General features: G+C 36.2%; 2 protein-coding genes across 2 annotated transcripts; one reads left to right on the top strand and one right to left on the bottom strand.

Moving 5' to 3' along the window:
* Positions 1 to 5,543: 5,543 nt before the first annotated feature.
* LOC105449064 (transmembrane protein 181) lies at positions 5,544 to 16,378 on the bottom strand. The gene is made up of 13 exons (XM_011688064.1): positions 15,921 to 16,378; positions 15,413 to 15,585; positions 14,924 to 15,027; positions 14,656 to 14,805; positions 14,181 to 14,283; positions 13,772 to 13,925; positions 13,580 to 13,660; positions 13,066 to 13,165; positions 12,866 to 12,993; positions 12,429 to 12,578; positions 10,518 to 10,620; positions 9,989 to 10,219; positions 5,544 to 9,542 (listed from the first exon to the last, which is right to left on the bottom strand). Exons 2-13 carry the CDS (start codon positions 15,559 to 15,561, stop codon positions 9,409 to 9,411), a joined length of 1,587 nt encoding a protein of 528 aa, XP_011686366.1. The 5' UTR covers positions 15,562 to 15,585; positions 15,921 to 16,378; the 3' UTR covers positions 5,544 to 9,408.
* Positions 10,910 to 12,306, top strand: LOC105449057. The gene is made up of 3 exons (XM_011688051.1): positions 10,910 to 11,001; positions 11,292 to 11,656; positions 11,865 to 12,306. Exons 1-3 carry the CDS (start codon positions 10,989 to 10,991, stop codon positions 12,174 to 12,176), a joined length of 690 nt encoding a protein of 229 aa, XP_011686353.1. The 5' UTR covers positions 10,910 to 10,988; the 3' UTR covers positions 12,177 to 12,306.
* Positions 16,379 to 16,514: the final 136 nt, after the last annotated feature.

The following is a 16,514-nucleotide window of genomic DNA, read 5'->3' on the forward strand; positions in this document are numbered from 1 at the left end:
TTGCCCCTTGTTCTTTAACGGAGTCTGTGAATATTATGTATTATATGATAATTACTAATTATATTAAATTTATGATTTACGTTCTAAACGCTGCTGTCCTAACCGTAGCTACGCTCCCCCTCCCCCTCTAACCGAACTCATTCAATTTCATATTTTTCCGAAGTATCCAATTGTAAGATATAAACATATTTCATGAAGTTGCACTAGGCAAAAAGAAATTATATATACATATATATATATATATAAATATAAATATATATATAGAGAGAGATATTCTCCCTATCCCCGCCCCCTCCCCTCCCTACCCTTTATATAATTTGCAGCTACAATTCTTGGAACGTAAAAGCCGAAGACCATTGTACATTGTATAAATGATATAAACGCGTTTTCGAGAAACAAAAATATATCAGAAGATCGTGCACAACGCATGTGTATCTATAATCCGTTCGCGCCATTTTCTCTCCATTATTCTCTTCAGATATATACATATATATACATTCAGACACACATACACCATACTTTTCAACATTTCAATTGTATTATAGACCGTTGGAGGACAAAGAGCGCACAACACTCAGCCATTTTCATTGGGATCGCGCGTACTTTATGCCAACTGTAATTGTATAAGGATACTCTTTTTTTTTTATCTCGGACAAATTTTTATACATAACTTTTTGTTTCATTATCCTCGGTTATCAGCCATCCTCCCGTGTACAATGATGTGATATATTTTTCTTTTCGAGGTAGATGTTAAATATGTAGAAATCAAAGAGAAAAAACATAAAAAAGGAAGAATGAAAGAACTCACAAAACTCGCCAGCAAACTAGATTAAACGCCCCCGTCGCACGACTCTGTACAAAAAAAAAGAAAAAGCAAAGGAGAGGGAAGAACGTGTAGCAGCTTTCTTTGTAAGATATTGTAAATAACGATTTATTAACGAAATTGACAAATTCTTAAGTACCTCTTCTCCCTCTCTCTTTCCCTCGGTCCTCTCCTTCCCCTCCCCCCAGCTGTCTCTCTCTTTCTCTCTTACTCTTTGTTCGAAGCAAAGATTACCCTTGTCGAAATGCCGTTAAGGGGGTGGGTGACGGACGAACAAGCGACGAAAGTAAAATAATGCGGTATTTCATCGTTCGATTCGCCGCTTACGATGCGTATAAAGATCCACGAGATGCCTAACTCTCGCTTCTTCCTCGCAACGGGCGACCCTTCCGAAAATCGCTGAGGCTGCAGCGTTCGCTCGATGTATCACACATATTTACATGCACACATACACGCGCACACAGAATGACACACGCATACGCAATTGACAATGCTGTAGAGAGGCGAAAAGTACGATTGATAGACCTCTCGTGAATATAGACAGACATTCCAACCGCCACCTCATATTCTCAGTCGACAGGACGCCGGACCTGTAAAAACCGCTTTAAAAGAAAAAAATTAACAAATTACGTAAAACGCGAGAGACGTGTAAGCGTGCTTGTAATGTTAATGACGAAATTGTGACGGGAAGAAAAAGAAATAGTTCCTTCGTCATGTAATGATAAATCGCGAGCGCGCGTTCATTCTGTAAATTAAGAGTCGTTAAAGGGAAGACGGAAAAAAAAACACCGCGCCTCATCTGTAACAGTAATCCCATCGTTCACACCCGACGAAATTGCGCGTCGTAGGAAGCGAGGTATAAATTAAGCGAGTAAAAACGTTGCGAAAAAGAAATATGAAAAACGGCACGAAGCGTAAGTCGAACGCAAAATATCTCATGTCTTATCAGCTAACGTAAGATTATCGATTTATCTATTCGTATTTTTATTACTATTATTATATTATTATGATATTGTATTATTATTACTATTATTATGCTATCGGATATTGTTTGATTAACGGTCCCCCTTTCTCTCCCCTATTTCATTATTCATTTCCGCTATTACTAATCGCGCTAGGCATATGTAAATGTATGTATATGCATATGTTGTAAATCTGCACGTATATACATATATATATACGTATGCGCACACGTATATATACATATACATATATACATATACGCATGTATAAGCTCGGCACATGTAACACACACATTTATAAATATGGTATAACATGTTCCAAGTACACTTGTCATTAATCTTTCCGATTGTCACATTTTTCCTATCTCTCTCTCTCTCTCTCTCTCTCTCTTCTCTTCTCTTCCTCCCCCATGATAAAATCTCTCGAAAATTTGGTATGAACGTTTAGGGAATAGAAATCGCATTAATCTAGCAGTCTGTCGTCGTATATCTACTTAAGCCTCTCCCTTGTACCAGATGAAAAAAAAAGTAAAGAACTCTTCTTATCGATTTTTAATTATAAATAGTGTAAATTTTTTATATAGTACGAAAAAAAATAATGCGATACCGCTGATGAGACGCTGCCTGAGTAAATGCATTGTATTGCGTGTAAAGAAATGGAGTGCGGAGAAAAAAAAGGAAAGGAACTGGTGACCGGTGAAATCACGCGATCTTCATACAATCTTTATCCGATCTTTATTATCTTTCGTCAGTTGTACGCTCTTTCCTGAAAGCGAATTTTTACGAATCACGTTGATCCAGATTGGGTCCAAGTTTTCGAGGTGTGTGATCAGCCTCGGTAAACCAATTTCATTTCCTTTCTTTCTTTTTAACAAATGTACAAATTGACAATGGCGTTATGTTATTTGTTGCTTCCGACAGCAGTCTCGAACACCGTGATCTGTAAACTCGATGTAAACTCTCATCTGCGAAAGAGAAGCAAAGGGAGAAGCGGTTGACCAAATTTATTCTGATTTTCCCGCAATAAGTTCCGGGACGTCTTTGCTGCTCTTTCGGCGTGATGATGTGCGGAGATTTTCGCGAAGCGGGAGCGTTTCAGAGCGTCGCGCTCTCATAACGGCGGCGCACGTAACAGGCGCACCTCCGGGAGCGAAAGTACGCCTGAGCGAAAAAAAAAATTGAAAAATTGTATCTATCAGATATCGCCGTATTATACAACGAATTTTTAGTTTATGTTCACCAACATGAAAAATTGGTGAAGAGTAAAGTAAAGATAAGAATAAAATTATTTACGAATTTTACACATTTCTTAAAGCTTTAGTTTAAAAGTACGAATGAATTAAAAACTTATATTTCAAGATTCATTGATGGAACAGTTTAAATTCATTTGAAGTTGTACATACTTCTAGAATTTCTAGATATTGAGAAACATTCTGAATTTCGTTACTCTCGACTTTTGACGTTGCATATGTGATTTTTTTTTTTTAGTAAATACGTTGTATATATGACGATATTGCATAGAAAGCTGCAGCATCGCCGTGTGATAAAATTATTATGTAAAATCACTCTGTTTCTTCGAACGAAAATTTATATTTTAGGATAAACCTTTCGCTTTCCGCTATCTCCCCTTTTTTCTCCTTCCCGTTTCTCTCTCTGTCTGTCTTTCTCTCTCGACCTCTTTTCCTGTCCTATTCTTTGAGAATCGACTCGCAAAACGACCGGAAGGCCCTTTCTCACCGGGACATTAAAAACATTAAGATACAAGCAGATTAAGCAACCCTATAAATATTGATTATACATATATATAAATATATGTATACATATATATATATCTGTATATGTATAAGCCTTATCGGTATGATATATATATGTAATAAGTACTATTTAAATATTGTAACAATTGTATATGATTTTAATACTACACGCTAATTGTATCATATATATATGAAGGATCTGCGACCTCCCACTTTGCAGACATATACAGACAAAACATGCAAGTACATAAACAGCAGGCACATTCAACACACACACAAACACACATATATACGTTACACACAGGGCATATCGTACCCACGCATGCACGTAGACACACCAAACACTTGACCCGCAAACACGTACACACGAAACCACACACACACACACGCCGCACGCATTCGCGCGCACGCATACTTGCAAAAGACGATTGTGCAATTTTAAGACACGTCGAGAAAACAAGTCGACACGCGGACATTCTTCGATTGCCCATGCATTCATCTCACGCCCACCGGATTCAACTGCCACGGCGCTGGTATATGGACAGTTGTTTGCTCGAACGAAAGGCCTTCGCGGCCCTTTCTCGAATATCGTCGGCCTTAAGGGAAAGCTCGCCGGAAAGCACCCCGAGGATTCAAATGCCAGACAGAAATCCCGTCTTTCTGTCCACGCGTATCCCGCATTTCTTCGACCGGCACGATTATCTGATAATTTCTTTGTAAAATAGACATTCGGAAGAGACGTTTAATAGAGGAATTGTTGGAATCTGTTTTTGTATCGGTTGTCAGTCGCATCTACAGGATGCGAACTTGCAGAGACTTCAGGGTGGTGGCCTCTCCTCTCGCTCTGTGAACGTATTATTCGTTCACAAAGAAGACAGGTTGATGCCTCCTCGGGACTTTCGTCTTTAAGACCGACGATACGTAAAAACGCAAAGAGGGATAAGCAAGCGAACATCAGCGGGAATGGTGCGCCCTGATATTAAGACTGATGTACAGTAGCGCGCTATTCTCATCATTTCACGGGTCATGCTCCTCCACCGCTCTCCTCCCCCTACGCCGAGACACCACTCGCCTCTACACACTCGCGAATTAACACGAACACAACAATACGGAATCGCAGGGCTAAACTAAGTATATATATATTTCGTATATATACCAAAAAAAAGAACGTATATATTAAATATATATATAAATATCTCGTATATATTTGTCTGATATATGTCATATATGTAACGCGTAACACTGTTCGTATCAACTATCGGCTCCTATAAGAGTGCGGCCCGAAAGCGCGGCGGTATCCCGCTGAGGTACCTTGGGAGAAAAAAAAGAAATTACCTTCCAAACGATCGGAAATGCCAAAATTGTGGAGTCCCACGATTTGAATCGAATTCTCGTAAAAAATTCTTCGACCTCGGCGAGGGAATCTTCGCCGAGAGGGAAAAGCCTCGTGCCTAGGACGTCCGCACGACGATATATGGGCCGGTGGTACTGTCTGAGACACACACGATAGATGCAGAGGGAAATAAAATGAAAAAAATCAGCCGCAAGAAGTGTATTCCATGTTAGCAGATAATTAGATAAGTGGGACGGACAGGCATACGGATTTAAAAGAGAAAAAAAACGCAAGATCACATAACTTGTATATTAGTGTATAGAACGTAGAAGACGATGAAATAGCCATTGAGGAAAAAAAAAGAATCATTTTCGACAATGTTTTTTACAAACAGGCAGAACAGTGCAAGTAGATTAAACAAAAGAAATAAAAAAAAAGGAGAGAAAAATGTCATTGTACCATTGTAAGCGAGAAAAAGAAACAAGGAAGAAAGGAACCACGCGCGAGAGAGAGCATTCTTTTTCCGAGGCAATTTCAGTAGATGCGTTAAACGGGATGGACGAAGTCTTCGTTATTTCACAAAAAAAAGACACGAGCAAATTACGTACAGCAAATTAACTTGCCGAAATTATGAAATTACGCGTTTCAACGAACTTGTTATTATTTGAAAATGACGCTAAGAGCAGACATTATCATTGGTTTCCGTTTAAGAGATGTTTATCTTCTGTTTTTGCTTTTCGTTCTGTCCCTGTCCGATTTAAACTTGGTTTCATTTCAGAACAACGTTAAACGATCATTCCGACCGCGACTGTTCGATATAACGTAAGAGAAAAAAATTATATAGATAATCATTTCATGCCTTTATGCAATTGTAATCTGTTTGTAATCATCTCGAGAATGTATATAGAATTAAAGAGAAATGGAAAAGCGATACTAGGCAGTTCCGTGAATATTACTTTTGAAATTACATCATCGGTGATTCCGTTAGTTTCGTGATATATTAACAGCAATTTTAATTTAACGTTTATTTTACATCAGTTTTAGTTTAATGCTTATATTTATCGTTCATTGCAAATAACATCGCAGTATTGGAGAGTACTATAGGTCGATGCAAGAGAGTTTGTTTCCGGGAATGTAATTGCCAAGTTCAATCGAGCCTGGTAAAAATTGCGGTTGACAGGCAAGATTTCGTTGTATAAAAGTGTGAACTCTACTCGGGTGAATTTCTTTGAAATAAACCTGAATGGAAATTTACAATTTTAATTGTCGCTTTTGACGTCTTTTCTTTCGAGTCAGCGATCGAGATTGCGTCGCGATCTGCATATTATTCAACGTTGCGAGCCGAAGAAAACTGATTCAGTCGGTCTCGATATTTATAATTTCATTTCGGTTTTCGTCGCAATTTTAAGAGTTTCGCGTTCCTCACTTTCAATCGGCTGTGAATCCGCCGCGCGCGTTGCCGCGAATCGTTTATAGATCCATTGATAAAGCGATCTACAGTTGATTTCGTTTTACGATTATTCCACTCGACTTAGATGTTTTATCGTGAATCTGCATTTCGATCTCATTTCTTTTGTCGTTTTAATCGTCTACTGCAAAAGTTTTTCCACGCGGAAGTCAGCGTCTCTCTGATTTGAAATTGATTTGATTTGGTTCTCTCTCTCGCCCTCTCTCTCTCTCTCTCTCGATTAAAAAAAAAGCCGCGACAATGTAACTGCATTTTATGCACACTTGTACACACATACACATACACAAAAAAACACACAGGACACTGAGGATTTAGAGATCTATCGAGTTATTATCTTAGAATTGTCTCGGTAGCGGTCCGCCGCGCATTGAAATAATGAAGTAAATGAAGTTATAAATAATCAATTAAGGAAGGTTATACATATACTTGAGTATAGAGATAAATAATATTTGTTCTCGTGCTGCAAACGGCTACGTATTACGACTAAGTAGATGCAGTGATTATTGTATTGATTAATCGTTTACGAATAATTATACACACACATGTATTGCTTTCGTCTTGCTTGAGTTTTGTCTCTTTTTTTTTTTGTACGCAGCGGAAAATATCTACCTACTTTTAGATCTTATTTATTGTCATCTCTCTCTCTCTCTCCGCCACATTCTATAGATTTAATACAAATTGCACGTAGGGCGATCTACATTGTTAGCGGGAGGTCGAGGACGTAGTCGCGATTTGCGCGCGTCGCGCGCGTGTACATGAATTTTCATATTTTTCTCTCTCTCGATATATATCGGGCGTACATACGTTTATATACATATAAGAGATGCGAAAATGTAATTTCGAATTCCACTGGAAATTCCTCGGGGGAATCCACCTCCTGGCGATCGACTTATACGATGCAGAGAGCCGTGCTGGTAGTTTGTGTTGAGACTAAATAGCATTTTTCACTCTCATTAAGTAGGCATATCCACACACGTACCCACTCACACCCCCACACCACACGTACACACACACACACACACACACACACACCGAGGTACATACACACGCCGAGAGGAAAAAGGAAAGGAAACACATGACACTCTCTATACACACATTTTAACGAGACAAAAAAGTGGATAATGGATTAACGGTATTCTAAATGTAACATGTATATGATGGCTGTACAAATGTAACATTTTTTTCCATTATGTATGATGATAATAATGATAATGGTGAAAAAAGGGAAGATTTGATGCAAAAAGAAAATATAATTGAACAAAAAAAAATGGAAAAGAAACCGTGTGTGCGCGTCGATTGATGTGAACGCCGACGTCTCGAAAGCGATAAGGTCAAAATCTGTCGGCGCACCCGCGCGAGTGATTTACCAATAAAACTACTATTACTTTTAATTAATTATGAAATACCATTTCTGTAATAACATTATGATATAAAACCATACATTGAATGGCAAAAATATGTGTATTTCATTCCTACTCCTGCCCTCCATGGTTATGTGTAAAGTTTAAAGAGGATTTATATATTGTTCAATTATAATACACACATGAATAATGTAATACAAATTTAATTAGTATGGCGTAATATATAATTAGTTCATCGTTATTTAAAATTCATAAAATTTAATAGAAGTTATATTCGCACAATGTATCAAAATGATGGAGAAATTATTTCTGCGAAAACAACGCGTTTTACCATTTTCGTTTTGATATTGACAATGAGATCGTATGAAATTTCTACTTTCTTTTTCATCTTTCTTTTATTCTGCTTTCATAACATTTTAAATTTGCTTTGTGACACGAAATTATGAAAAAACAAAATTACAAAGATGAAGGAGCGTGATAGAGAGTATTGACGTAAATGTTATAAATGCAGATAGCTTAATAATAAACCTTGTGATTTATTGTAACATTTCTTTATTAAGTACATAGCAAATGTTTAGACATGTGAACAATGATAAAAAATGACCGTTATTAACATAAAATATGCATTATTTACAAATATCTGTTTGTATAGATAAATTTTTGTTTAGTCGAAATAAAAATAAAAGTCGATACAAATTATCATTGTTAGCGAAATAGCTGTGACTTAATATTGCGTGATACTGCGAGTTCTCGAAAATTTGTTTACCTTATAGATCTGTTTAAATGCAATGAATTTCCAGGTATAAAACACGCATTTATGTCCATGTTCTTATGCGCACATTTTTTTGCCTAATAATAATAACATTTTATCGATAATATGTAAAGATGCTGTATCTATTATTTGTGTTAAATTTGCCATATATGTATACCAAACAGTTAAGTACATTTCGTATAAAAACTGGTAATATCTTACGAGTATTTAACACAATGTAATATTTCTATCAATGTTTATGATTTTTCTCTTAATTTGCCGATGTACGTCATACATCGCAAAGAGTATTGAATTTATAAAAAATATCGTAAATGTTACGATAACAAAATAAATAAACTTTCAAATATAATGTTAGAACATTATAAATAAGCAATTGCACAGAATTGAATATCATGAAATATATATAACTTTATATTTAGCTATCATCTTATTTATCTTGTAAAATTTTACCTCACCTAATTTTGCTAATAAAAAATGGATTAATTGAAAGAAATCACAATAGGAATTTATTCCTACATCATTCTCCAAATTACTTAACATTTTACACATTTATAAAATTTGTTTGTCCTATTTTTTCTTCTTTCTATCGTTCCGTTCGTATCTTCCTCTTTCGCGATTAATTCTCTTACATTACTTCTATACACAATGCGATACATAAATTCACATCATTATATTCATAATTTATGTACAATATGCTTCTCCCTTGGAGTCTGCAGAAACATGACACAAAGTCTTCGTTTACAATTAACATTTGATTCTTCAACAAGCTACTTACACGACTTTTTAGTTTTTTTTTTTTAACTTTTAATATGACGGCAGTATGACTGCGAATCAGAGTAGAAACACGAATCAAAAGCCTTCTCATTGATTTTTTGTCATTTAACGATCAATGTTTCGGTTAGCATAGAATATGAAATTTTTTTTTCTTAAGGCCCTCAATCACTGTCCTCTGCGTTTCGTGGAGTGCGAGTCAGCGGTCGCCGGCTATCCTCGTCCGATCCGTATATTACTTCTTCCTCCGAATCATTGAACATCGAGAACGCAGGACTATCTTTCGTTATCGATGAGTCTGTAACAAAGAAAAATTGTGTTCTAAATATAAATAATATATATGTTTGAATTAACGATATAGATAAATCCGCAAGAAACAAAAGAGACTAATAGGTAGAGTTACATTAAAAAATTACTTTTAAATGTATTTTATAATTAAGTAGATTTATAGAAAAGAAACACAATATTGAAACTAATAATATAATAAAAAATATTACAAGTCGTTTTATGAATGACATTGACGACGTATAAGGTGAATTTTTTTCCGTATTTCTTCTCAATAATTAATTCAAAAATATTTTTTTTCGATAAATATTATGTAAAAAAATGTCTTCATGTTTTTATAAGTTCTTAGTACATTTATCTTATCGTAAGATTTTTGCTTTTGAAGTTCATTGCTGTAAATGAGTAAGTTATTATATGTTAAGATAGAGTGGAACAAATTGTTCCTTCGGAGACACTCACGTTGCCCATACACCTGCTGGAGTGCAGGTGCGTAAACGTATGCCATAGTGTACAAATAAAAATTGAGGAGACCATAAAGAGCCATGAACTGCGCGGACGTGCGATAATAAGTGGAGAGGCGAGAAGCGAAGCTGTCCTCCAGTACACCGGCTCCGAATTGACGTGCGGTGACCAAGCTGCAAACGCCGGCGACCACCGCGGCGAGCAACGTTAAAAATCGCAGACGTAAATCTGCAAAACGAATCGCACGTTTATCGAGTAACCGTAGTTTGTCGCCTGAAGATGCAATAGTCTTAATATCAATTTATGATGGAGAGGATACGATTCTTTTTATCAAAATTCATTTATCACTGGCTCGATTTTTAAATATTTTTTTAATACCTACATGTTTAAATTGTTCATTTATAAAATTCAAGATATAGACTGCGTTCGACGAGTATGCTATTGCCTTATTTTTATTTCTAATGATAAAGATAAATTGACATAGTAGCGTTGATAACGCACCGCTCGAATTAAAGGATATATTTACCAAAGTATGGCATAGATCGTAGTTCGCTGTATGCCCTTAATATAAGAAGCAACAGATACGCGATGTAGAAACCACCGACCGTGAAGAAGAATACCTTGAAGCCCTGAAAACAGAAGTGTGGATGTTAGAATGTACCTACAAATTTAAAACACCTCTCAAATACTATTTTCGCTATGAGTTTCTCTATCGCGATATCGCATCTTTTTGCCAGTCTTCTTCGGTAGAGACTAGTTTCGATCTCTATACCACTTTCGATACGACGCCAAATAAAGATCCAGAACTGGTAATCTTGGAGTATAACATGAGAAGCACTAGCCTAGTTGAGAAATTATCTATATCAGTATCGGATTGGCGATCGAATCTGCGTGTGGAAAAAGAAGAGAGTTACAAAAGTTACAACGAACGTGCGGAAACAATAAGTGTTCCATAACAGCTGTAGTAAAATTATTTTTGACCTATTAATCTGTGAACATGAAACAATTTGGTAAGTATTTAGGCTTAATTCTTTCTCAATTTTTTTTTCTTGAGAAAACAGTAGTTAATAAGAACATAATATTTTAATCAAATAGACTTATATTCTCTCTTCTTCCGTAGAAAATTATTAAAAATATTAAAGTAAAATAGCAATGTTTTATATCCCGCAATTATTCCAAATTTCTTTTCTTTTTCAAAATGAATTAAGGCAACAGCTTGTACTGCGTTGTTCCGCTCGATCGTTTATTTAACGAAATAAATTAATTGTATCAACGAATAAGCAGCTGTTAACTCGATTAGCGATCGGCATTATTATACTACAAGCTTCGCTAAGGATCAGCGGATTGTACACGAGCGTCGAATGTCCGGTGGAATTGCGGAAAGACATCGCAAAATACAGCGAGCCGAAGCCACTGCAAGTGAGCTGCACGATGCAACTCTTGTGCCCGCCGGAAGATTCGACGAATCACGAGAATCGCGATCGGGGCTATCAGGTGCACGAGTACGACCCCGATGCGGACGCCAGGGCGATGTGCGAAGTGAAGCTCAAGATCAACGTTGTGAGAAATCTGAACGCAACCGGAACGGAAGAGGAAAATCCGTGCGTTGAGCTCGCGCACCACGAACATCCGGTGTTGCTGCCTCATCCGACTAACTGCAGCTTGGTAAGTTTTTCCTCGCGGAAAAAAAGCAATAAGTAAATTATAAGGCATAAAGTGAATTTCTCACTTTCGATGTCGCGACATTTTCTGTATAGTAAAAGTTTAGTTCGCTCTTATTTCTTCTTGATCGTATAGAGAACTATCGAATATCGATGAGATTCGGAGTATTGGATTCCTTCGAATAAAGAACATAATTTTATAACAATTTCAGTTCTACAAATGCGACTGGGGCGTGCCGATGCTATTCGAGTGCCCGGAAAAATTGCACTTTAACCCCGTACTCCAGATGTGCGACTGGCAAGCCGACTGCGACTCGACCTGGATCGGTTGTCCACGGCCGTTTCCACGATGCCCGATTAACGATTCGGATCCGCTATTACTGCCGCATCCCTTTCTGTGCGATCGATTCTATCAATGCAATTGGGGGACGCCTCGATTACAGGCATGTCCCACCGGATTGAACTTCGACCCACATCTCAAGGTGTGCGACTGGCCTGACAATTCGAATTGTCAGAGTTGCTGAGAGAGATCGCGAGGAGAAAAACATGGCATATATCATACAATTCAAATTACTCCTTGGAATTTAAAAAACGCGAGGCATTTTGATTACGACCTATGTTGTATTTGTAAAGAAATAAGAATGAAAAAAGTAACGAAATATTTTTTTATACACTCACAAAACAGATCTAATAGCCTATAAATGAATATATATTTTATTGTATTAACAAATTAAAACAATTGTATTAGTTTATATTAATAAGCACATTCAACTTACATAATAATTCGATGTATCGAGGACATAATTGTAAGTGGGATCCTCCAGCTCGGTACAACGAAGCCACGTGGCGAGAGTCAATGCCGCACCCCATAACATACCCACTACTAAGAGCTTGGGCAGGTAAAACGTGATAAGCCGTCTCTCGTTCTAAACAAATAAACAATTAACATAATTAATGGATGTAATACATTATAAAAATATAAGATAACAGAATATATAACGGATCAAGATTTTTATTTCAAAATAAAATATCTAAAATTAAAAAATGCACATTTATATTTTATTTTTTTAACAAAAATATGATTTCGGATTTTAATCTGTTAATAGCAAAGAAATAATGTGGTTAATTAACCAAGTAATTTAATTTTCTATTAATATAGATTTGTGTATTAATTAGGATTATCAATTAATTTCTCTTTTAACGATGTCAGTACCTGTCTAAGGCCATGGTAGACACAGAGCCAGAACATGAGAATAGCGCACAGGAAAGTCGTTTGCAGAATTGCGTCCAGCATACCAGGTACCCAGGAGTTCACCAAGAACGTCATAGGGAACAATGGATCTGTTCAATTAAAATATAAATTCAATAAAATGCTAAAAATCATGAAAACGTATTGGTGAAAAAGAAACTTACTATTGTACAAAATCAGTAATGGAAGAAGTATAGAGATCCATTTTTGCTCTATCGACCAATCGTGCAGCGGATACTTTCTCAGCGAATGGCCAAACCAGCACTGAAAGCAGTACATTTTTCTTTTTGATTTCTAGAACAGGCTTTTTAAGTATCCGTAGCAAAAAAAGAACGAGTTAAAAAGCAATCGATAGAAAATCATTTTGCAAAATTTGATCATCAAGATCGCGGATTAGCTAATCAAATTTAATTAATGTGAAATATGTGTATTTTATTCAATTTGTTACTCGAAAACAACACGATGCAATAAAGAGTTACACTTCTTTGTTTTACGATATTTACTCGCAAAGTAATATAATAGGAAGATAAAATTACGCATCATTTCAAAACCAATTCTTTAACATCGATCGTTATCTAATATCGTCCGCTCAATTTCGCAGAAACGAATAGCCTTCGACCTCGTTTTAACTCGTCCATTTGTTTACGCATTGTCGTTATTATAGCAATCATGGATTACCATTACTCCGAATGTCGTTAACAAGAAGATCAGTCGGAACCAGATTTCAATCTGCGTGAACGCCGGGTTGTAGTTCTTAAACTGTGAACAGGAGAAAATAGGAGAAACGTAAAGAAAAAAAAACGAGGCACTCGAGTCTCGGAATTGTCGTGTCCTGAACGAGCGTGATCATTTCATGCAGTGCTTACTGACGTAGAATGTGAGTTCTCGTATCGTGTAACGCTGATGGAAGCTCTCGAGTCCGTGGAAGCGGACGGTGATTATGTAGTAGCTGTAATCGAGGAATCCGAGATGAGCGACGACCAGTTCCTCGCAAGATTGCCTTTCGCACTTCAAGTGTCGGGTTCTAGAAAACAATAGTCATCATTTCGCATGTTATTATTCACGAAAGATTCATCTGTATTAATTTGTATATATATATGTATTTTATTCAATAGTTTATTAATTTAAACTCCACTTTTTTAATACTTTTTTAATAATATAATATTTCGTTGTGTTGTTAAAGGAACAAACGTATCATTAAAATGTAAGAATTTCATTACTAATTAATCTGGTTTAATGTCTCAACTTTAATTCTCGAAAATTTTTATTGCATCTTTACCGATTATGTCCAGCTTCCGGGGGTAGTACTGTCACAAGCTTGCGATCAGCAGTGATACCGTCTATGGAGACGCTAACTTGAAACCCTTTGTCGTATCTTTCATCTACAAATCATTGCCCATAATTAATATTCGAGAGAATAACAAAACTAAAATATAGATAAAATAAATGAATAGACTGAAATGCAGATATATCTGAATTTTTGTTATCACAATCGTAGCCATAAGGACAACTTTATTATTAATAGATAAAAATTTAAAAGAAATTTGTATTTATAATCTATTTTATTTCTTACTAAATACATTTATCCAAAAGAAAGAGATTATTTTTAAATTGGTACCAAATGATTTTATCATAGCATTGAACATAATGAATAGATATAGAACAATTTTATCCTGCTTCCTAACAAATTTTACGTTCCATAAACGCTTCTCTCTATTAGTTCAAATGATCTATTAGTTCAAATCATACGTTACCGTCGTTATTCGATGTCGACAACTTAGCAATCACCCATAATTGCTGGCTGTACGTGGACAGCAGAGGCGTCTTCATGATGAATGGACCAGTGGCCATCTCGCTGCCGTTCAAATGTGCTTTCTGTTCGCTGGTCGATGTTATAGGCGGTCCTTTAAAAGCATTACCGAAACGATCTTTCACTATTTGACGAGGTTAATAGCAATAGTGCTCTCGAATTCTTTTATTTTGAAATAAATGGAAATATTATATTATTGTCGCGATACTCACCGGCGAGGCCGATAAAAACTGCTAATCCAAAACACGCAAAAAAGGCAACAAACACCATGACAAATTCCCTCTTATGCATCGAGTATAATCGCATCTGCACGGATCTGTGACGGCAAATGCACGAGATTTTAAATTAACAATATACTGATATATATTATTACTATACAAATTATTATTATTATATTTATGCAAATTAATAATAAATATAATCAGTAATAAGAAATATATTCAGTGATAAGAAAGGGCACATGGCGATATTCCATATAAATACAAATGTCGTGAAATTATGTAAGATTGATTTTTAAAAAAATCCGTTCGTTTTTTTTCTACAGTCTCTACACACTCGTTCATTAATCAAAGAAAATTGAATTAAAATTAAGTTGAATAGGATGCTTTCAGAACAAATATTATTTAATAAAGCAACATCTACGCGCTAAGACTCTATTATTAAATTTTTATTTTCTGAGATTTTCCAAAGAAATCATGTACCTTTCGCAGCGGTCATGATGATAAGCCGGTGCGATGTACTTGTTAAATTCGCTAAAAAGATCACTAAACTGCGACAATGCATTTCTGACTTTGAGATTCCAACCGGCGGATGGGAGATGATACGAGTATCCTAATCCGGGCCCGTCCATCTTCAGGAATGCCTTTTCCTATACCTTAACATACCAATTGTGCGATATTTCTTTTATTTCACAGTCAAAAAATTTAATAATACAATAAATATGATTTGATTATTACATATTACATTTTTTTTTTAAATTATTAACGTATATTTTTCCCCCTCAATCTTTTTAAAGCACAAAATTTCTGTAGAACGAAAAACATAATTCGTACACTTTTATTTCAATACGTGAAATCATTTTCTTTAATCAAGAATTTATCCTTTATCGATATATTTATCAAAACGACGATATAGTCGCAACATGATATATGCTCCATGAACGCCGGATTTGCGACGTGTACGACGCGTGCATGTAAACAGAAAACTCACCTTCCACTTTATTGCGTGGTAATAGACACCACTTCTACCTGCAGTCTCGATAAATACTTGGCGCTCGCATAACGCTCACAATTTACGAGGGCTTTCATGGGCGGGATGCTGTGCACGGCATGAGGGGTGAGGGATTCACGATGGCACGTTTGTTTCGGGGTGATTTTCCAACCGGAGCTAAAATATACGAGAGCGACCGCACGAGCGTACGGCTGTATACTGACGCGCGCACTATTGATTTTTCACGCCACATCCCGCGGAGCAGCAGGGTTGCTAACACAACCGGTAATCGGGGAGGGTTGGAGAGAAGCGGTATGTTAAATAATGGTGGGTATATTCGTGTCGCTCAGATAATGGGATTCAATAGTACGTATTGCGCGCCACGCGTGCCGTGTGCCGTCGCAATTGTATATAGAAACGCAACGAGTCCTCTGCTGAAACAATTAAACTTGATTACATGCATTCACCGCACATACATTCGATTATTCAATATAGGATGAGGTATTAGCGAGAAGGTAAATTAGATAGAATTGAGAAATAAGAGATTTTCTTTAATTAAAATAATTTGATATTTTATGTTATGTAGTCTATAAT

The sequence above is a fragment of the Wasmannia auropunctata genome, unplaced genomic scaffold (genome assembly GCF_000956235.1).
Source record: "Wasmannia auropunctata unplaced genomic scaffold, wasmannia.A_1.0 LD336111.1, whole genome shotgun sequence".
Lineage (NCBI taxonomy): Eukaryota > Metazoa > Arthropoda > Insecta > Hymenoptera > Formicidae > Wasmannia > Wasmannia auropunctata.